This window comes from Antrostomus carolinensis, unplaced genomic scaffold, assembly GCF_000700745.2.
Source record: "Antrostomus carolinensis isolate BGI_N321 unplaced genomic scaffold, ASM70074v2 scaffold44142, whole genome shotgun sequence".
In the NCBI taxonomy this organism is placed as follows: Eukaryota; Metazoa; Chordata; class Aves; order Caprimulgiformes; family Caprimulgidae; genus Antrostomus; species Antrostomus carolinensis.
Genome location: NW_010301034.1, coordinates 35,223 through 58,107, shown reverse-complemented (window position 1 = coordinate 58,107; position 22,885 = coordinate 35,223). Strand labels below are relative to the sequence as shown.

The 22,885-nt window shown below is 47.1% G+C and overlaps 1 protein-coding gene across 1 annotated transcript in view; it reads right to left on the bottom strand.

Moving 5' to 3' along the window:
• The window catches only part of RPTOR (regulatory associated protein of MTOR complex 1), a gene marked incomplete at both ends in the record, with an annotated part of 63,223 nt that overhangs the window by 6,500 nt on the left and 33,838 nt on the right, over window positions 1-22,885 (bottom strand). Inside the window, 7 exons of the mRNA XM_029083844.1 lie at window positions 4,288-4,299; window positions 5,052-5,071; window positions 6,529-6,580; window positions 10,639-10,743; window positions 11,991-12,115; window positions 12,476-12,590; window positions 15,177-15,282. Of these exons, the coding sequence (XP_028939677.1) occupies window positions 4,288-4,299; window positions 5,052-5,071; window positions 6,529-6,580; window positions 10,639-10,743; window positions 11,991-12,115; window positions 12,476-12,590; window positions 15,177-15,282 (535 nt within the window). The remainder of the gene's footprint in view (window positions 1-4,287; window positions 4,300-5,051; window positions 5,072-6,528; window positions 6,581-10,638; window positions 10,744-11,990; window positions 12,116-12,475; window positions 12,591-15,176; window positions 15,283-22,885) is intronic.

Sequence of the window (22,885 nt, the reverse complement as noted above, 5' to 3'; positions counted from 1 at the left end):
ATAAAATACAGGCAGGGCAGGGAAATTAATCTCTGCAGCAGCACAGGCAGAGCTGCACTAATTAGAACACCAGCTTTTATGACCTCATGCTACAGAAACTATCGTTATTAGAGGAAATTTACAGTTACATACACACACATCCATACATCCTCCAAATGGGATCAAACCACTTGGTCTTGGATGTGAATCCAAGACATGTCTTTGGGCCCTTGTCTAGCTTAAGGGCTCAGAAAAGCTGAGGTGCAGATGATCCCTCCAGGCAGGTGAATTTTTGTATTCCAGGGACCTTGCCAAGGTGCTGGGGACTTCCAAGGGAGTCTTAATAAATTATCCACTGCTTTATAAGAACACCAGATTAAATTATGACTGAAGTAGACTGAACTGATGACATCTCACACAGCAAGACCTGAGAGCCTCTGGATTACTATGATTCCTTATTCTAACAGAAATATGTGGATAAGGGGAGATGTTTCTAAACAAGGAACAGCAAAGTCATTGCTGTGAGATACTGAATTAAACAGCTTGGTAGGAGTAAAAACCAATTTGCTATACAGACAGATAAGGAGGAGAACATCCTGCGATTACACCAGCTAAAATACCTTTACAAGAGCTTTTGCTCCTCATCTCTGAGGACATAAACTGATTGCTAGGTGAAGTTTAGAAAAACATCCCATCCATGCTGTAAGGGAATTACAAGGGCTTTTCTATCCCCAAAACACCTGACAAGGGCACCTGCTTACAGACAGGCTGGGAGACTGCGTGAACTCATGAACTTTGCTGGTCCAGCAATTTCCAGAGAAGAATAAGTGTTGTCACCTCCCTTCCCAGCTGGGGGAATAGGTTGGTCCAAAAGCCACCAAGTGAGCTGACTCCTAAGCACAAAGCAGATATCAGGACTTGGGAAATAGCTGGCAACGAAACCCCTGATTTGGCGGGGGAAATCTCAGAGGAACAATTCTCGTACATTTAATTAGACAGACTTCTCTGTACCTGTGTGCCGCCTCCACAGCGCAGAAACGCTTTGCTTAATGCAGAGCTGCACTCCAATTACCTCCTGCTTTTCATGCTGCAAAGGCTGACCAACTCCAAACCTACGGGTTTTCCAGGGAGACCCTTATTCATATATTAAAATCACAAACAAAAAACTATGCATGAGGGAATTAGACAAAACCTCCAGTGTTTGTGTTTGCTTTCACCTCCCCAGGCAGGGCTCTCCCTTCGGCAGAGGGAAGCTGCATCCTCGCAGAGCAGAGCAGCAGTTCACCCTCTGGTCTGTGCCAAACTGGGACAGTATTTTATAACCTGGAGTCACAGAGCACTCTGCAATGCATCAGGACTCCGAGCCACTCACAGCTGCCTTCAGTGAGATTCCTCTGTTTCTACTCTGCAACTTGCTTATCCAGAAAGTACAAATGTGAATTTGTCTCGATTTACCGCTGGGAATTAGCCCCAGCAGGAAATTTAAACCTACCTCAACATCCCCTCTGTCACTAACGACCAATAAGTACTTTTTACCAGACCAAACACCTTTACAGGGCACAAAGGAAACAACCGAGACATCCTAGAAACTGAGTTTTCTTCAAAGGTGATGAAATGACCTTGTTTTGCACAGATCCAGATGAAACATTTTTCCCTTCTCTCCTTCCTAAGCATCACACCCAAGCCATCCCCTGATCTTGCCGCACACCACGCAGACGATTCCTGGTGTTTCCTGACAGACCATCATCTTACCGCAGGAAATCCGGGACCCTCGGCTAAGCCAAGAGCTTGCATCTTGATCTGGAGAGTCAAACTGTTTGTTACCTCAGCTTGCCTGGCAGCTCAGAGGGCTGCTAGAGATCCGAGGCAAACAAGCAGGCAGTGATTTAGATGATAAACATCACTGAAGTGTTTTCATTTGTCATCTTGTTTACAGCCCATGTGACAAGATAAACCTGGCAGGCTGAGATGGATATCGCCATTACCATCGCTGATGGAGGTAAGCAGGCAATGTGCTCTTAGGCAGTTTTAAAGCTCCCAATTTTCCAGTTACATTCCCCAGTTTAAGATGAGGTTTTTCTTCAGTCTGATCAGTAGCAAGTCCCCAGTCTGCTGCAGTCCCAGGGGAACAGAGATGGTGAATTCGGAGTGATGGCTGGTGCTTTCGGTGCTTGGCTTGGCATCTCTGCCAGGAATTTAAGCACTGAGGACATTCAGCGATGCCACCTGGGTGACCAGGAGAAGTTTCACCAAGGGAAGAAGCTCCAGAAGGGTTTCACTTTGTGTAAAATAATAGAGATCTCCCATGAGAGACAACCAAGTAGAAAGGACCAGGGTTCACCCCAGAGCAGGACCTGACACAGAGCTCACAGGTGGGACGAGAGGAGGGAGGTGACGCTGCAGTATGGTGGGGCTCATGATCTTCCAAGCAGTCAATGCAGCTCCTGTCTGTCTTATAAAACTTAAACAGTCCATGTAAGCAGTAACCTCAGCTCTCTGGAAGAGGCAAGCGCAACATTCTGATCATCCCACAACAAAGGATCTTCCCTCTCTTTCATCAGCCTTCTTATTCTCTCAAGCAAACACAAAACATCATTTTTGCTGCTTCTGGTGCCCAGTGCTCACGGGTGGACTGGGCAGCCTCAGAGCACGAGATACTCCTACGGCACCACACAACACAGGCATCTGAGGAACAGAATATCTCCATGAAAATCACAGCTGAGGAGAACTCCTGGCACCTTCCTGCTGGGAGATGGGGCAGCTCCATCCACAGCCCAGGACGGCGGCAGGTCCTGGCTGCAGAGCTCACACCGGCGATGAGCACCGGCCCCGGGCCAGGGGTCTGCACCCGCTGCCACCCAGGCGAGAAAGGAAAGAGGGAAAGGGGGACCCTGGGATGTGACTGGAAGCACTAAACCAGAATTCAAATGTGTCTGTGAAGAAGAAAAGTCTTTGTACACAAACTGAAGTGGTTCACAAGCGGGTAACAGGGAAGGAAGGCTTCCTCCGACTGTGAAATGTTAAATTCAAAGATGACACAGTATGAAATGAGACATAAATAGCTCAACTATTTGTGTACGAGCAAACGTTCTCATGGTGAAAATGATTTATATGTTAAATTCCTAGTATTTGGGGATGAGAAGCAAACATGGGACTTACTACTAATTATAATTTCCTTTTTAATTAACAGAGGTCCTTCTCCAGGATGTTACAACTGAGACTGCAGTTCACCTGCTGGGTTTTGGCTTCCAGCTTTGGCATCTAAGATGCTTCTCAGGCTTATCCTGGCAAAAAAGGTAACGTACCCTGTGAACCCAGGCAAGCTCAGCTGAGGCACACAGCCAGGTTCTGCATTACCTGCCACCCTATTTCCAAGCTCCCACCTACTTATGGAAACAGAGTAAACAGGTGACACCAATGTGACCATCTGGAAAAGGCCAGCAGTGAGACTGGTGCTCTCAGAAGCCAAGGGATTGCAGAAACAGGCACCCCAGCAACACGCTTCTTCCAATGCATCACTAGTTAACATTACAATTTTCCCATAAGGAACGTTATGTTCTCAGACAATGAGCAGCAAATCTTCCACAACTCCGGAAAATATATTTTTAAAGGTTTATGTTTTTTCTCCTTGAGTCTTTTAACACAAGCACTTGCAGTTCTGTATGATGCAAGTTCATATACAAGGCAACACACACCAACAGCCATTCCTGAAGCTGTAACTTTCTATGACTGTTCTCTCAGGATTCCCCCTGAGCAACAGGTATTTGTCTGGATGGGATAGTTCCTTGTATAAATTTCAATAAATAACACTGGTGTCGAAAGCAGCTGCATTCTGAGTGTCTGCACTTATTTTTAATGTCACTGGAACGTGGCCAACCTGTGCTCGGCATTTCGATAAAACCAGGAATACCTACGTAGAACACAATATAAAAGCATCTCAGGTTCTGACTGATGATTTTTTTAATCATGGGCCCTCCTGGTTGCGCAATGAGGCACATCACTGTCTTAATTTCCAGGAAGCAGTAGGAGGGTTGTATGACCTCACTCATCATTAATTTCTACAACATCCTTTCAAAAAGTGTCACTCTTCTTGTGCCAAGGACTATGCGCAGCAAGGGAGAAGAGTAGCTGTGATGCTGGGAATCCAATTAAAAGAAGACAAACCCCTGGAGCTGCAATTTCTCCAATTATTTTATTGCCACAAAAAAATCTGTCGAGAAATAAGGTGCTTCTCCCAAACTTCTTATTCCTAAAGGACAAGATACCAACCCCTGGGGGGATGTGGGAAGACTCACTCTACTTTTCTCTCTCCCTCTTGTTCTCCAGTACAAACTCTCTTTGAGTTTGATCATTTGATCAGCTCCTTTTGCAGGTTAAGCCAGGGCTGGGCTCTGTCACAGGCTGCCCCACGCAGCCCAAGAGCCCGGCAGCTCCCCGGGGAACCTCCCTCCCAGGAAGCCGCTAACTTTTATTTCTAAGAAGCTCTGAGGCCGCCTCTCCACCCTCTCCCATCTGGATCTCTGACTGACTGACTGCCAGAAGAGTCAGCAGCATTCAAAGCAGAGCAGAGCCTCCAGAAGGCAAGGTCCTGCTTTTCTGCAGAGCAGGTATTTGACGTCTTTCAGACTTTGTTTCAGAAGCCCCAGGAGAGCAGGAAGGAAGCAGGGAACTGGGAACTATGTGCTTATTTTTCCTTGGTTGGCATCAGCATAAATTTTCTGGAGGTAAGACAGATTATGGCTGTTTACACAGCAGCACCAACAACCCCTGGGAGGCAGCGATGGATGGATGGAGCGGGCACAGGTCGAGTGAATATTCTCTCGTTAACACCGTCTCCTTCTTCGTTATGCTCATTCAATTATGCTGACAGGAGGTAAGGCAGCAGTGTGTCGAGACACCCCCAGAGAGCTCTGAGGGAGCGGGAGGTGAAGCACCCAGGCAGAGGGTCACACTGAAGCATCTCCAGACTCCTGCTAGCTCAGCTGCCTTCACGCTGCCGGGTGAGCCGGCTGCAGATTTTGCTCAGTGCTCACATGGACTTCAGGGATTCCCGCTCTGCCTTGCACAGTGGCCCCACACAACCATTAAGCCACTGGTCTTTCTCCAGTTTATTGCTGATCTGCAACAGAGCAGTGCCTGGTGGCTCCTGCCTACAGCCAGCACCCAGCAACGTGAGAATGAAGAGACAGTCCCCTGTCTTTCTTTGGGTAAAAACTCCCCAAGGAGCCTAGGCAATGAGAACAGATTTTCTGTGCTTCAGTGACAAAACTAGTGTATTTTATCTAAATATTGCTCATGTATTTTGCTGTCAAGAAAATAGCTAATCCCATCCATTTTTAAGACTTCTTCAGTGGGAGAGAAGCAATCCTTTCCCTGCATTTTTCACTAGGAGAACACCTGGCCAGAAAATGCTGGTGAATGCTGTTTATTGTTATTCAGTTATTTGTGTGCTGGGGACAGAGTGTGATCACTTGGCATCACCAGTACTGACCCAGCAAGGGAGTGGCTGGTACTGCCTTAAACCATCCAGGTGCCCAGTTTACTGAGCAGGGAACTCCCCGCAGCCAAGTCTTGCCACTTTTAGCCTTTTTGAGTGAAATGCAGAGCCAGGCAGCTAACAGCAACACCTCAGCTTCGCTAATTTCTATCCCAGTGCTCTGTCTCTGAACAGTAAGAGAGAGATTTGCAAAGACCTCAAGCTAAAGAGCTCTGAATCACACAGCACTGCAATCATCTTTGTCCTATTAATCACTGCAGACACACTCAGCTCTTATCAGTCAGCAAATATTAATAATTGATGAATAGCCCAGGATGACTACATCAACATTCACATCCACGGATGTGCATACACACAAAGATGCCCTGACACATTAGCCATCTGCTTCCCTCAAAGACCTCAGCGGCAGAGGAGGGGGCCAGGCTCCAGAGCAACACAGACACCACACAGTCCTGCCTTCTACAGATGGAAGAACCTTCATTTACCTTCCTTCCACGTGAAAGAACAGAATTTGTAAAATTTATTAGGCATATCCTTGCCAAAAGTCCACTATTTAAGCCTCCCGGGAAAGATTCATCAGCTCCTCCTTTTCACATGATCTTTACAGCAAAAGTCCATTACAAATCAACCCCAGTAAAATCCACGTTAGCTTATCGGTGGTTCATGTTGGGAACCTGTCATTCAAACCCTTTTGTCCAGGGATGCTTTGAAATCTTCCTGGAACGAGAGCCTTGTACATCCCACCCCAACCTCCTCTCACTGCAGAAAGCTCCGAGTGTGACACCAAGATGTCCTTTTCCCAGCGTGTGGCCACGCTGACCTAGAGAGCACAGACACCCTCCCTGCATTTCTCACGGCTGTTACGGACACAGACACAAGGCAAGGATGGGAGAGGGAGAAGCAGCAAAGCTTTCCAGGAATCACAGGGACCCAGCAATCATTCAAACAATGCCAAAAATACCAACCAACCAACCAACCAGTCAACCAACCCGAAGCCAGACGAGGAGCTCCTTCCCACCCCAGCTGATCGTAGGTAACAGGAAAGAAATCACTCACCTCCCTGTTTACTTCTGTCAAGATAGATTGAAACCCTTCGGGCCAGACCTGTGAGAAGACAGGGATTAAGGGGTTGACGCTAAGGGTGAGGCGGTCAGCCAGAGCAAAAAATAAAATCTTAAAACAAGGATTAGAAAAAGCAACTCAAATTAAAGGCAAGAACATAAAAGAGAAGCAGAAGCCCCAAGAGCAGCACATGCCTCCCTCCAGAGAGCAGGCGCTAGTTCAGTCACAGCATTCCCTGGGAAGCCATCAGCGGTGGCACTTGTCATGTGTGAAGAGTGTTTTCTGGCTGGCTGACAACAGCACAGATTTGACATTTCTTCTTGAACAAGGAGACCATCCTTTGCATGATCTGGTCCCTGTTCTGAAGGAAAACGCATCAGGAAGTGACAGACAGAAACGCAAATAACTCGAGTGCAGAACATGAGGCTTCTGCCATGGACAGTCTGGGCTCTCCGCAGTGAGGGCTGCTGTGCCGGGGGCTTCTCTGCCCCACACTTCAGGGGATGGCTACGAGCACACAGAGAGTGCCAACAGCTTAGGGGTGCTCCATTGAAACAACCCTCAGGTGAGCCACAGCCACAGCCGAGTTTCTAGCCATTAGGGAGTAAGAAAGCACTGCAGCATGGCAGCAAACGGGGAGGTGAGAGGCACCTTGGGACAACCCCGGAAAATCTGGCATGGGGAGCTCCAAGTATTCAGGAAGAGACTGGCCAAGCCCTTCGGTCCTCCCCTGGCACCCCTTTAGAAGTGATATACTGGTTCTGCTGAACTGGAGAAGGGAAATCAATGCAGGCATCGGTGAGAGCACACGAGGGGCTGGGGAGGGAATAGCTGAGCAGCCGGCGGCTGGTAATTGTGCAGCAGCTGGTTACACTTCTGGGTTTCTCCAAATTCCAGAACTGTACTGCTTTAAAGGACAAAGCCACTCTGAGCAGGGGACCATGGCTTGTTTCCCTTTGTCACAAAGAAACAACACAAAACACAGCAGTTTTGTTCAGAAGCACAAGCACGGCTGCTTGTTGTGAGAGACGCCCCGAGAGCTGCGGACCCAGCCTGCCCGGCTCTGCAAACTCAGAGCAGCTCCAAACCCAGCTCCGGGGCAGCACCAGCGATGGGTCTGTGCTGCTCTGCAGCTCACACAAACTCAGAGCAGCTCCAAACCCAGCTCCGGGGCAGCACCAGCGATGGGTCTGTGCTGCTCTGCAGCTCACACAACCCGCAGCCTCCACACACCCTTTGCTACAGAAATTGCCAGAATTCCCAAAGCCTCCCGCTGTGCAATCAAAGCTTCAGAGCACGTCAGGTTCTTCCTACGCTGCTCACTAGAAAATGCTTCGGTTTTCCTACATCTTTTGAAACACCAGGCTATTAGCAACAGGCATTTTGTCTTCTTCTCAGCCCCCTCCATCTCTCATGCTGGGGATTCCCAGTCACTGCCTTACGCTAGAGCGCCTGGCACCAGCGCTGCTTTAAACACCCTGATTTTGACTGAAAGATTCGCTTGGTGCATCACGAGTGCAGATCTAAACAAGATCAAAATCAAAGACTCTGATCCAGAAAACGGAGGGTGCCCACCCAGTAATTTGCCAGTGTTTAAATTGAGACTCACTGACCCCGTGTCTCAAGTCAACTATCAAGAGCAATGAACTGGCGCCCAGTTTAACGCAGTAACTGGGCTGTATCAGCTCACTTCTCTTCCCTTGGGCTGCACAACACAGAGTCCATTACAGAGTGTAAAAGTTTAATTTCTCTGCTCACTCTGGTCTGCTTCCCCCTCTCAGGCAGCCCCTGAGCACGTTCTCGTTGACCTCCCATTACTCAGACAACCCCAGGATGCTTCTCAAGCTTCCAAAGGATGTCTTTAGGTATCGCCTATCCCTCTCTCTCCTTTCATAAGTGGAAAACTGCCCAGGAAAGTCAGTATTGTGGTTGCTGTCAAGAAAACTATTAAATTCAGAGATGAGTGCGACACAGGGGAAAAGGGTGGGAGAGGAGAGGAGAGAAGGAAATCGATAGTAGGAACAAACAAACTCCAGTAAAACTCCTGAGCTCTGCAGCTTCAAAGATGCATCTTCAGTTTTATGAGCCAGTGCTGGACCACAACTACGGTCTTGGCAGCAAGAGAGAACTGTTCAAGAGAGTCTCATGTCCAAGGGGACTCGATCCACATAGCTCTTTTGAAGTGAGTATGTTTATTTCTCCCTCCACAAAGAACTCTCTTCTCCTTTTTTTCTGAACCTAATTCTATTGCTCCAAAGGTGGGAGGCAAAGAAAACAGGACTCAGACTTCCTAAGACCATAAGAAAAAGGCAAAAAGAATTTCTTAAAGAGAACAGACTTAGAAGTTTCAACACCCCTGTTTTGGCAAGTGTAACCATTCAACTCTTGCAGATAAATCAGCTCTTAACCCATTTTGCGATGTCAAACACTGACGTTAACAACTCTTCCTGCTGTGTTCAAGGCCTGTGGGGAGCAGGTACAATCAGCTACACCTTGATAAGGTGCATGTAAAGAGTGAGGCAGGAAAATGGAATTGGCCTGAAGGAGACCAGTCAACTGCTGTCAGCATCCTCCCTGAACACGACTGATGATGCAGCAAGAAGCCCATGATCGGAGCAGTCCAGGGGAATTCCCAGTTGTTTGGGTGAGGCACCAAGGAAGAAAGATCCCGAATCCAGGGATGTTAAACATTAACCAACATCCTCCAGGAAAGCTGGTGTTGACAAGAAAGAACTACAGACCAACCGAATGACACTACAAAGGGCAACTTGAGATGAGGACACTTTCCTCTCCGCCTCGGGCCTTTCATTACTGCTGTTTTCCTCCTGCTTTTCCTGACATCTCTGCAGAGCAGGTTTTGACCATGGCAATTTTCACAGCATGCTGCAAGCTTCCAGCAGCTTATAATCAGTTTTGTGCACATACTGCAGTGAGGCACAGATCCTAAAGTTCCCTCACATCCTTCCTAAAACACCGGAGACAAACCATGAGGTGTTGAGGAAAACATAACAGATATGAGCTGGACACGGCAGCACTAGTGAAATCCAATGAATAGCTAAAAGAGTTGTGGCAGACTCCTGTGATGAACCACATAAGCTTGGAAATGAGAACTGTCAGATTTTAAGGTCAGGATGAATTATGATGGTCATCTCGTCTGACCTCCTGCATAGCACAAGACAGTGAGCCTCACCCAGCAATTCCTGCATCAATCCCACAAGAGCTGATTGAACTACGGCACATCTAGAAAAACCTGCAGCCTTGATTAAAAATATTCAAGTGACAGAGAATCATCGTTAAAGCACCAGGCCTTGGAAGGACAAAATGTCCACCTCCTTTAATGTCCTAAAACAGACTTCAGGGTTACTCAAACTGGTCTTCTGGCTTCACCCGGTGTAGGGCTGGATGCCAATGCTCCTTTTTACAGCTTTTTCTATCCAATTTTTCTAACATTCAAAGCAGGTCAATGTCTAACTGTGCTGTCCTTCTGCACGTGTCAGATTTAGATTGCATATTCTCTTGCCACCTCCTGACCCACCATAAACAGCAAAGAATATTTGCCAAAATTTGAGCTCAGGCTAAAGAAGGTCACAGGTGCAACATGCAAAGGCGTGCAAAGGCTGAGCAGCCCATCAGAAGGAAAGAGGCAACACGTGAGCTTCCATCCCACCCAAAGGGAAAGAACCACCTCCTGTTATGATGAGCACAGAGCAGGGCAGTGCCCAGTTCCACCGTTGTTCTACAGTTCTCTCCTTAGGGACACAGTTAAGAGGAATGCTTGGGCCAGACAGCAGCTGTGAAGCTTGTAAGGGACAAGGACTTTGCCCCCTTCTGCTCCCCAGCAAGAGGCTGCTCTTGTTCTTCAGTGTGTATGAGGTTGCTGTGTTGGGCTTTCAGTTTTGTTGGCTTGTTTTGTGAGAACTGGAAAAGTAATTCCTCATCAGGGCTTGGCAAAAGGCCATCCCAGAAGGCAGAGACTGTTGAACAAGGATGTTACGAACAGCTGAAGTTGAGAAACCCATTTTATTCTCCCCAAGCCTAGAAAAAACCCAACCATCACAAGTTATTTTTATTCCCCGCAACAAAACTTAGTGGGGACCCACCTCGTGTGGTTGGTAGCATGTCTGACAGCCCCTGCCAAGCAGTTACCATCTCTGGGTTCTTCTCCAGGTCTGCAAAGTTCTTCCACACTCTGATGGCACCATCATCTTGGGGAGCACAGAAAAAGAGAACACAACGCCACGTCACTGCTGATGCCACGCTAGTAATTACTTGTGCACAACAAAGGAAGAACAGAAGCAGAACTGTAGTCATACAAACTTCAAAACTGAGAGCATTCCTTGAACTTAATCCTTTTTATTAGGAGTTGTTTTTCCTCTCTCATCTTACATCCATGAAACCTAAAGCATTGTTCTACTGGGAACTGTTCTCGAAGAGCTTTTCTCCTTCCCTCAGCTAACACCTGACATTAGATGTCGCTCCATTTCTTTAACCCATTCATTTTCTCCAGGATTTGTCTCTGTCCTCCTTGCTATCGGTGCTGAGAGCCACAAAAGTACCCTGCTAAATACAAAATACAACCCCACAGAAGAAGCTGAATCAAAGCTCAGCCCATCAGCAGCAAACCTTTCAAGAACATTGTGTATTTTTTCAATTTGTTCCCCATCTGTGAAACTTTTGTGCTAAGAATCAATAAATTGAAAGGAAAATGTCCTGAAGGCCCTCTCAACTCCTCTTACACCTCTCTTAATTATACCCAACCTGTACATTTCAGCATGAAGTTTGAAAAGCTATTGAAAACACTCAGACTGACAGGTTTAGAACAGTTCCTGGGGAAGAGAAGCAGATCTTACTCACAGCTTTACAGACCAATGAATGAGAAAGAGCTCTTCATGCCACCTTAACGTGATGCAACAGGGCATTCTGGAGAACTGGTTCCCCTGGGTGATGTATATGGACTAGAGAGAAACTCAGAACTATTTGAGAAGTTTAGTGCTTAAAATAAGCCCTGCCTGCTCTAGACTTAAACCAGCACAAGTAACAGAATTTGATTCCTTCTGCTTTGCAGCACAATTTCCTTCTCAGCTCTGGACAGCAGGTTTTAACCAGCTGCCAAGGCAGCGTATAGGAGGAGGTTACCATGAACCTGCCATGAGAGGTGAAGACTCAGAATGACATAACAAAGCTGGGACTGGAAATAGTTTCAGCAAGTGTTTGATTTGTCAGTCATCTGAAAACCTTTGCAGCACTCATTTAAGCAGTTAAGATATTTCAGTACTGCCAGAAACAACTTTCAAGTTTGATCCTGGAAATGCCTCCTCAGCTGAGACCCAGCAGGCAAGCAGGGACAGTCAGGCTGGGCCAAGTTCCCAGAAGGGACAGCAAGAGAACCAGAACAGCTCACACGGACTTGAGGCCCCCAGTCCAGCCCTCATTGTGGGAAGATGTTATTTACCTGTAGCAGTCAGCAGCAAGGAGCAGTCCTGTCCGTTCAGGTACTCCATCGCTGTGATCCTGGTGTAGCGAGGGTTCCCATTGTGGAAATAGTCCAACTTTTCCCCTTTCTCCCAGTCCCAAAAACTGGAGGAGGAAAAAAACACCACATCAGTCCTTGGATTCTCTGTACAAGCTAAAAAAAGAGATCTACTCATGACAGTGCAACTAAAAATCACATATATTGGATAGCAATTCAATTTGTTTTTCTCCTTTGGTATTCAGCACCATTTTATTAACGATGTACGTCAACCTTCTACAAAAGAAATCTGAGAAAAGCCCAGTTATAAGTAACTAAATGTCAGGATTCACCTGCAGCCCTCAAGCCTGACACCTCCTGTGGCAAAGGACTTGGTGCCACGCTTACAACTATGGCACTGAACTCCAGGAGGACTCTGCCCTGAAAGAGGGAAGGATGGACACAGAGGGACTCACAGAAACTCTTACCAGATGCTGTCCTTGTCGGCCACGGCGATGCAGGGCGTGAACGGGTGGAACTTCACCACGGAGGGGACACCTGGGTTCCTGTTGAGGAAGATCTGATCATCCAGCCGGGAAATACCTGCGGGGGACAGGAGGCAGCCACAGCTCAGTGCCCGGGAACATCCCGCCCGAGGGACGAGGCTCAGACCCCCCCAGCTTCCCAGTACCACCACTGTCCTCCTCCTCCTCCTCCTCCCTGCCAGTTCTCACCAACAGACCACCCAACACTTTCCTCCTCCAAGAGCCTTCTCAGATCCCAGGGATGTGACAGCCCCGACTCCTCCACACTGATTGTCTCGCATCTTAAGGTACAAACTTAAAACTGTGGTGACAGATCAGGGGTGTCCTTTACGTTGGTAACTGAAGAGAACAAGCCAGCAAGTACAACCAAGCCCAGAGAAATATCAGTTGGTGTGGACAGAAAAATCAACATTATTTTTTTTAAATTAAAAAAAAAAACTCAACAAAAATACTTTTTGTCAACCTAGAATGCAGTATTTCATTTTAGCTTGTGGATTATTTATTTAACCTTCCACTTAAGTTCTTTTAAATTTTAGGTTAATTTGTAAATTAAAAATATATTTTCCATGGAGACGTTAAAATGGTGGTTAAAGACCTTTCCCACCTTTTCTTTAGAAGTTTGCTCTTCACAAACAGTTTTGGCACTCCTGACACTGCAATTTTTTGGCACAGTATGAATTCATCACACAGAACCGTAAGCCCAGGAGACCCTTACTCAGTTCTAGTTTGTTTTAGAATGCATCCATTTAATCTAATTTTCATTAGAAGATTGTAAGTCTATTTTAATTCTTTTTAATATTTCACATTTTCATTAGTTTTTAATGAATACTGGCATTTTACTTGCTCAGGTCAAGCAACCAAATATGAACACTGTCTAGAAAAAGATTTAACTTCTTCAGGCAAGCATGAAAAATCCCCTTCTTTGTATTCAAAAAGATCTCCCAAGCCATCTCCTGGGCTCCAGTTTCATTTCTATATTACTCTGGTTTATGATTTTCTGTGGTTTCACGACATTAAGCTGCCCGTTGTACTGACTCGAGCCAGCAAACCTCCCGATGATGAGGTACCCGCAGGAGGCTGAGCCTTGGGCAGTTCTTCATTCACCAGATGATTATTTCCAACTCCACGCGGCTGAGCGAGCGTCCCAGGAGAGGAACAGCCCCCACCTGCACAGCTCTGCCCCCGGGACGCTGCCGGGAGGATGCCATGAGGAGAGCTCCTCTAAACACCACTCCCCAGCCTCTGCTGTGCAAGGCACATGAGCAGGAATAATTTAAGAATGCAAATTCCTGAGGAAATTTCATTGAGTTCCACTATATTGGAATAAATTCCTGTGCTAAAAGAGTTCCTGCCCAACCGCTGCCTCATAGAGGCATAAAGAGTCATTAAAAAAAGCAAAATCAGCTTTCTGGAGAGCACATGCTAATGGAGCATGAACCCGAGGCACGTTAGAGGGAAGGGTATAAGCAGCACACAAAGCCATACATACAAATATTAAATTTATAACGGGATATAAGGAATAAGCAATCATTTACAGAGTTCAGCAGAGCAGGGAACGTGAAAGACATCGCTGAGATGTCTTCTGAGCATGTGGAGACACCTCCAGCAGCTCAGCAGGGCTGGTTTGCCATGGCCAGTCTATTCAACCAAGGAAAAAGTGACAGGACAAGAGGAAAAGGCCTCAAGTTGTGGCCAGGGCAGTTGAGATGGGATGTGAGGAAGAATTTCTTTGCTGAAAGGGTTCTGAGGCATTGGAAGGGGTTGCCCAGGGCAGTGGTGGAGTCCCCATCCCTGGAGGGATTGAAGAGTCGTGTAGACACAGTGCTGAGGGACATGGGTTAGTTGGGGACTGGTCAGTGTTGGGTTCATGGTTGGACTCGATGATCTCAAAGGGCTTTTCCCATCCAGGCCATTCTGGGATTTTGTGACTGGCCGTATAAACAGCATCTGACACACATCAAACCCTGCCTGAGCCTTCTTGGCAGCTCTGAAGTTTATCCTACAATATTCTGCCTTCTATCCCTTTAAAAACAACCTACAGCATCCACCCAAACTTTACAGGAGAAGCCCAAATGGTCAATCAATGCCATCTGGTAAGGGCCCCTGAATTATGGGCTCCAGGCGACTGCTCTGGCTGGCGGGTACAGGGCTGAGGAGCTCAGCTGCTCCTGCCGGGAGGGCTCGGGAGCCAACACTTGCATAGGAAATGGGATGCTCTGTCAATTCTTATAAGCAGGGAAGCCTGCTTTCATGGCAAGCTCTCTCCTCCTTCCAAGAAATCATCACTCTTGGGCTCCTCCACTCCTGCACTGGACTGGAGAGGTCAGCCAGCCTGGTGCCACGCTCCCCTGAGCGCCCCACTTGTGACCAACCATTTTCTAACACAGCTGCAGTCAAGTTTTCGAAGGGGAAGGCAGATATTTGACATTTTAAGTGGTCACTCCCCTAATCTGGCAAACAAAACCAGCAGCTGAGAATGGAAAAGTGAGTGACTGTCAGCAAAACACCCCACAGCAGCATCACCTCGCCCGGACACGGGAGAGAGAACAGGCACCTCTCCAATTCGAGGGTCAGCATGGGGTCATTAATTGGGGTTTCCCAGTTCAGTTCCTGACGAAGCGTGGGCACGAGGGAGATCACTCACCCTTCTGGATGATCTTCTGGGCTTGTTTCCTGACACGAGCGTTGCGCAGGAACCGCCACTCCCTCTCCTTGCGAATCTGGCTCTCCAAGTCGTGCTCTTCTGGGATCTTTCCGTGTATCAGCATATTCACAACACAAAACAACAGCAACCATCAAAACTCCAGCAATTACCTTTGTGACACACACTCACACACACACACACACACGTCAGACTAAGCCATAAATTCTTTAGGATCTCCAGTTTCAGGCAGTAAATGGAGGAGCTCATGGGACCTTATGTTATTAAATACTTGAGCATCTTTCTGATCTAAATCTTTCCTGTCATCTGTAATCTCTTCCCCTTTCCTTTTGCTGTCCTGTATTTTATTTTGTATTTAAGTCGTAGGCTTTACTCCAGAGCGAATGAGGTGGGGTTTCAGATCTCCCACCGCTGCACCACACGCGAGGGGTCGGTGAGGAACCTCTTTGTGCTGCACACCCCGTCACCGTAACTCCCTAAACAACTCGAGTCTGATTTCAGTGCGATAGAATTACTCTGCTTAACAGTTTTCATCTGAAAAGCATCACGTAGCAATCCTGAGATGAAAGAGAGAAGGCGGCTCTGGCACAGACAGAAAGCTCAGAACACATTAAAATCTTCCTTTCATCGCTAATAGATGTCTGCAGGCCAGAAAAGGCATTGCTTTATTTTCAAATCCTCAAGATGCTCAAATTACCAACATCACATTTACCAGTAACAGCAACTGTTGCAGTTTCCTGTACCAGAATTGGTTGCAAGAAAATGATGCCCCTTGTGTCATCTTGGTTTGATTACACACAATCTTCCACCTGACACTGGAGAGGCCCTGGAGCAGTACACAGCCCCTCTGATCTATTTCATTATCATTTATTCACACCCCACAGCTCCAGGCTTTGGCGTACCACCACGGCTTCCCCACAAAACCTGTCCTCCAGCCAGAGGGCCAGTTCTGGTTTCTGCACCAGCTCTGCCAGCAGCTCCTGCCAGGGACGTGAGGAGTCGAGGTGCTGCTCCTAACGACGGGCAGAGATCCTGGGTTCTCCTACCCTTCATCAAAATGCAGGAGCAGAAGGGATGAGCTCACACCATCTCATCCCCAAAACCACTGCAGGAGGGACACGTGATGTGTCTTTTACTTAATGCTTAAAAAATCAGCCAAGGCTAGTAACACCACTGCTCTAGAAACATCCTTGGATCCATAAGGCGCTGAGCTACAGGACTCTAATCTAGCTTCTTTTGATGAAGGTAACGATGGCTGTTCCAAAAGGAGTAACTCTTGGAGAAGGGAGATGAAAAAGACAAAGTCATTTCACTCCTTCCCCGCTCCCCACAAACACACACTTCTTTTCCTGAATAAGAAAGCCCTTAAGTCATCTGTCATCATTACATACACTATCTTCAAAATGCATTGTACCTTGGAAAACAACCATCACTGAGCTGAATTTCTGCTTCTTTAAAAGAAAAAAATAAGAAACCCACCATCCACCCTTCCTCTTGGAAAAAAAAAGCACTACTATTTCAATTTTTCAAGAATACAACACCTATTAGAAAGGCAATGACAAACGTCCAATAACGTGAAGCAATAAACAAACCTAAGATAAAATACATCAAAGGAGATTTGAGAGCAGAGAGATTACACCTACACCTTAATGAAAACCCAGCTTCTCTGGGAATAAATTAAAACAAGACCTGAAGGGCCCCACGCGCTCTGGCACCAGGAGAGCGCGTGCGAGCAGATGAGCCTCGGACACAGCTGGAAGGGCACTGAGCACAAGTGACTGTAGCAGGAAATACTCTGATGAGAGGGAGATAACCTGCAGGCTCCCAGTCAACAGCAACAGCGACACAAAGAGGCACGTACAAGGCCAGGACAGTCACACCACACCTACGGAGACCAGCAGACACCCCGCTGTCCGTGCTCCTCGGTGACTGCCCGTCCTCCCAAGCTCGTCCCCACGCTCTGATGGCTTCTGCCTTGGCAGCAGCTGAGCAGCACTGAATGGGGTTTGGTGGCAGAAGTTGTCTTTCCATCCAAAAACCCACCTGCCTACTGTGTCCTGCATCCCACCAGAGCAGATGGCAAAAGGGACTGAGCAAGAAACCCAGACAAAGGTATGGCCGGCACTGCCTACAGCTTGTCACCAATGGGATGACAAATCTCAGGAAGTTCTGGCAAGCTGACCTGCAAGAAACCTCCAATACTGCTTGTTATGTTGAAACTGTGTATATTGATTGCTTTGGAGACAATGAACCACCAAATGTCCAACCATGGAAGGTCCAACCACTAACAACCCAAAGCCACACACCTCAGACCCCGTCAGAAATGCAAGTGAAGACTTGCACGATGAACGCAGCGAGAGCGCGACGTTTCATTGTAAAAAGAGCACGATGCCTCTTCCCCAACAATACCAAAGTATTTATTTTTGCCAGTGCACATACAGAACCTTCTAAAACCGTGTGCAACGATGTGCTTCTTGCATGGTACCACTGACCCATCAGTGGACATCCCTGGGAGGCTGCAGAGTGGGCAGCTCTCTGATGGGAGTGTGTGTTGATGGAGAGCGGGCTGCTGCAGCGCACTTCCCCGAGGTGCAGAAGGTCCTGGGTGCTTGTCTGTCCACTTCTGCTGGTTCCTGCATCTCCTCCTGCACCAGCTCCATCCCGTGAGTATTCACACACATACTGCATGTCCTTTCTCCTCACTGAAACCTCGTCTCCTTTTTGCGCAGTCTCCAGAGCACTTCACTGTCCTTTCAGATGCAGCAGGATGCTGCGTCCTTGAGTCCTGCACTCATCCACAGGTCCTTAAAAAAGAAATTAAAATGGTTATTATCATATCCTTGGGTGGAGAGTAAAGGCATCGTTACTGCCCACTACTATAGGCTTTTACCTCTGCTGCCTGGGCAGAACTGACACTGACAAAATCCTCCTATATCTTGTTAGATGTGACCTCTGATTGCTTTGACCATTCTGGAGACAACACTTGTGCTGGGGGATGTAAGAGTGATCTGTGCTATGCCAGCTCAGCAAAACTGTTTCTTCACAGGAACCAAACATACCCTGTTCCTGCTCCTGCACACAGCTCCCTCCTGCAGAGAGCCTGAACTCTGGGGCAGGGCAGAGTCAAAGCTGACTCTAGACGCATTGGGAAAACATGAGGGAGAGAGTATTTCACCACCTCAGATCCCCAGTATGTTGCTGAGATCAAATGCACAAGTGAAGCATCAAATGATGAGGGCAGAGAAGGGCCCTGCCTACATCTTCCTGCATGGAATCCTATTTAACCAGCCAGTTTTTGTTTCAGTTCCCATGTTTGCATTGGCACTGCTGGTGTGCTGCTTGACCTGACAAACCTGAAAGCTGGACACCATCCCCAGCAAAAGCCCTTCCACCCCCAGAAGAGCAAAGAACAGATGGATGGATGTCTTTACCTGCCCTGTTCCACTTTTGGTGCCTGGGCATCTTCCTGCAGCACCTGCCATTCATGTACGCTCTGGGGCAGCAGATTCCACAACCATCTGTTTGCCATCTTGGTCTTCCTCTTCTTCCTCTGAAGATGTGAACAAAAGGGAGCCCAGACGCTCGCCCAAAGGATCGCTACGTCGTGTACCCGTTTATCACTTTATGACTGAACCAGCTCCTTGCAGGAGGAGAACACTAAGGGCATATGTTAAAGTCTTGGCGTTGGTACAGCTGACTCAAACAACCGTGTTCTCTGTGCCAAACGCTCTGCAGACGGGGGATGTCATCACCTTGGAATTCATAAGGGAGGTTCCTGCGAAGATGCTTCCGCCAGGATCTGTGTGTGTCCAATAGCTTCCCCCAGGTCCAGCTGGGATCACAGCTGAAAATGCCCAAAATATCCTCACTGAGCACTAGATACTTACTCTGGATGGCTCCACTTAGCATCCAGGCTCTGGGTCTCACCAGCCCCAGTTTTATCATTAAGCTGATCAATGCTGCTTGGAATTTGGTGAAGAGGCAATTTAAAAAGAGAAAGTAAAGGGGCCTGAGCCTGCATAGAAAGAAAACTGGCACGATTCTGTGATGCTGTGGGAGGGTCACGGAGCTTTGAGCGAAGAGTAACACAGAAAAATCCCTGTGGATCCTTCCACAGTGTGATCAGAGAGTAAACATACAATACCCTTAATGAAATAAACTCTGTTGAACTCAGCTCATCCTTAAAAAGTGTTGCAAGTAACTGTAACCTAGCAGAGATGCTCTATACTAGTTCAGTTAAGCACAGGCAATTTGTGTACTTTGCTAAACAGGCAAGGTTTGACCAGCCAAGCCCTTAAACCATCACTGCAGCGAGCAGAGAGTCAGGGCATGCGGGCAGAACGCAATCCTTCCCTCCCGTGCCCACCCGCCTGCAGGACAGAGCTGGATGGACGAGCCTGTCAGGTGGGAGCAATCCTCTGTGGAAATATGAACCCCACAGAACCCATCACGAGGGAGCTTCTGGTGACAAACAAGCCCAGGAGTACGTCAGGATGTGTGAGCAGCAGAGAGCCACGACCTCTCGCCCAGCTGCTGCTGGCTGGAAAACCAGAAATTATTATTCCAAAGAACTAACTTTCTAGGCTCATCATTCACATCTTTGTCTCCCTCCCGGTCAGATCCCACTTAAGCATCAGAAAATCATTTCAGTAAACAGCAGCCTGGTTTTGGCTGTTGCTCAGCTCTCCTCCAAGCAGAGCTCCCAGAGGTACGTGGGAGTCACAAACAGCGCTACGTGATGAGGACCATGACATGCCACCGACTCCCAACATCTCTGAGCTTCCACTCAGGCAGAAACCAATTGCGATTCTGAAACCTCCCACCAAGCAGTGTCATACGAAAGCCAACAAAGTTTTTCTCCTTCAACGCTTTGTCTCTCCCTCTCCACACAGAACCCGGCGTTAGGAGGGAGCAGGGCGGATTCGGCCGGCGGCTCCGGTAGCAGATACAGTTTTCCCTGGTTAACGTTAGTGCAGCAACGGCACCGAGAGCTTCTCCACCAGGACTGTGAACCAGAGCCAAGACACAGTGCTGAAGGAAAGGCAGGGATTTATCAGGAAGGGTTTCTTATGTAATTCTCACCTTCCAGGATCCTTACCAGCTCCTGCCCGTGTGTTCTGCCAGTCCTGGAAATAACAGATGCCGGCTCCCGCTCTCCTTGACTCAGGGCTTCCTGACAGCTGGCAGCAAGGCTTTCCTGTGCCGCTCGGTCCAAGACCGCCTGCGGTTCACAGAACAGCCTTTTGCCACAAGAGTGTTTAGGAAGAGGAAAGACTTTTGCAGAGATCAGAGCTGGGGTAGGTATCTGTTTTTTCCTGGCACACTGAGGATTCACAATGCAGTATTTTCTTTCTCTATTTATTTGATTAGATAATCAATAAATCAAATTCGGTATGATGGCTTGAAACTGAGCCAGTGATTTACACTGGAAATTAATCCCTCAATCTTTCCAGTGAAAGCACTTTCATAGCAAGGTCTATGAAGCAAAACTAAATTCATAAATTAAATATGACTAAGATGCACTCACAGTCATTTTATGTTTATTCATTACAGGAATAGTTGTCTTGTCTTTCCCTGTTTATGATGGTAGGCAGCATCTCCAAATGAAGTATTGGAATTAAACATCAATGTCATCTTTTTCCATCAGTACTCAGTAAACTTTACTCTTTGCTTTTCTGACGAGGCTGAAGTTCCCAAAAGACAGCAGCCACCAGCCAGGGCTGTTTGTTTCCCGTTGCTGCAGGAACAGTGATTCTAGGAAAGGAGCACTCCACAGAAACTCAGCCAACACCTCAGTTGCTGGATGGCCAATGCTGCCTGATCACACCACCAGCAATCAAGAAACGCCACAGAAAGTTCTCGTAGAAGGATTTCTCCCCGTCCCTTGCGCACACACCACCCACTCTAATTACAGAGATGCACATAAATCCCTGTTAGTGCAGCGTAACACACAAGTTTTTCTGCAGAAACCCTCTGCTTGGCCTTTTAAAGCTGCTTCACAGAAGTAATGGGGAAATCGATTCCCTTCCTTGTTTTATTAGAAAACACCGTTTTGTTTTGTTTTGCTCCAACTTTAACGACAACATTGCTGTTGAGGACAGTCCGTGCTCAGAAAACCCAACCCCTGTCAGTGAGTATTTCCAAAGAAAACCACTTAGGAAACTATTAAAAGAGCCATTGATGCGATACGTGCTGCTACTGCTGCCACGGCAGCCAGAGCCGAAGGGACGGAGCACTGAGCATCAGGTACACACAGGGGTGGGGTCTGCAGCCCCTTCCTTTGCACAGGGGGACAGCGAATGCTCTGGGACTCACCGAGGTGCAGGGGAGCCCTCAGTTTCCATGACTTCCCCTCCCTGGCTTCTGTGAATTAGTACAAGAACACTCCACGTTTTTTCTTTCCTCCTCTAAAGTAATTTTCTCTATTTTATGCACATGAAGTACCACACCCACATGTACACACAGAGCTCCCCCTCTACCCACTGAACCTGCCTTTGGTTGCCTCTCTACCATGATTTATTTTATTAATAAAGACACCCCTCTTCACTGGGAAAAGCTTTCCTTAGAAAACAGACAGATGTTTTTAATAAGAACTAAGAGAGGGAACAACACCCCCCTCCTCTTGTACTCTCTTCTGGACTTGAATCAAGACACCAAAACTCATCTTGATGAGAGAAAGCCCTGGTTTAAAGCTTGACCAAGCAACCAAGCCCCACAGGCCAGATGTCTGTCCTAATGAATTATTCTGCTAATGATATCAGAATAAAGTTAATTTCACTAGCAGCTGAGGAAGTGTCAGGCAATCACTTTACCATCCCATCTTTCCTCCTGGTGATTCTCTAAAGGCATCAAAGCTACACAGAAGCTGGCTGCCATCTAACTAGTTTTCCAATATCCTTAAACTTGGGGACAATTACCTCACCTCATCATCAAACAATTTAACATGCTTAAGGACTGGAAGGAGACATGACAATAGCTCAGTGGCAATTCTTGGATGAGACAGCACGTAAAATATACAATTTCTTCATTATTAAGATGTAAATATCAGTGGTTGGACATAAACACCCGTTGCAGAGTTGCTCAGGTAATGGCATTAATACAGAACGTGCATTATTCTTTGCAGAAATTGCACAACCTCCAAGAAATGGAGCTGGAAGTTCTCCTCCAGTCTGTGCTGCTTGACTCCCAAGGCACCTGGAAGGCTTGCCTTATCGTGTTTGACTATAATAAGGTGAGATTTACTGCTTGTTTTTATCTCATACTTAAAATTGAAACCTGATCTTTGGCTAAAAGATTCTGGGAATTTAACAGTTCCTATTTCCAGTCACTGACAATCTTTGCCCGCCTTTTAAGAGCTCTGTTTTGGTTTTTTCCTAGAACAATGCTTCGGTGTATCTCTCACTTCACATAAGGCCAAATTAGTTACCAGAGCACACTCACTGTTAAAGAGATCACAATGGACATTTGTCATTACCACACTCATTCTTTGCCATAACAGAACTCTTTTAAAAAAACAACAACAACAAAAAAAACCCAACAAACAAAAAAACAACAACAAAAACCCGACACACAAGCACAACATTTATAACAAAACAACTCTGCAATGCAGCCTGCAACTGTGCAAAACTGGCGGATCCAGACCGACTACAGAACCCCTCCTCATTTTTCCATTCTTTCTTGAAGGTGCTCCA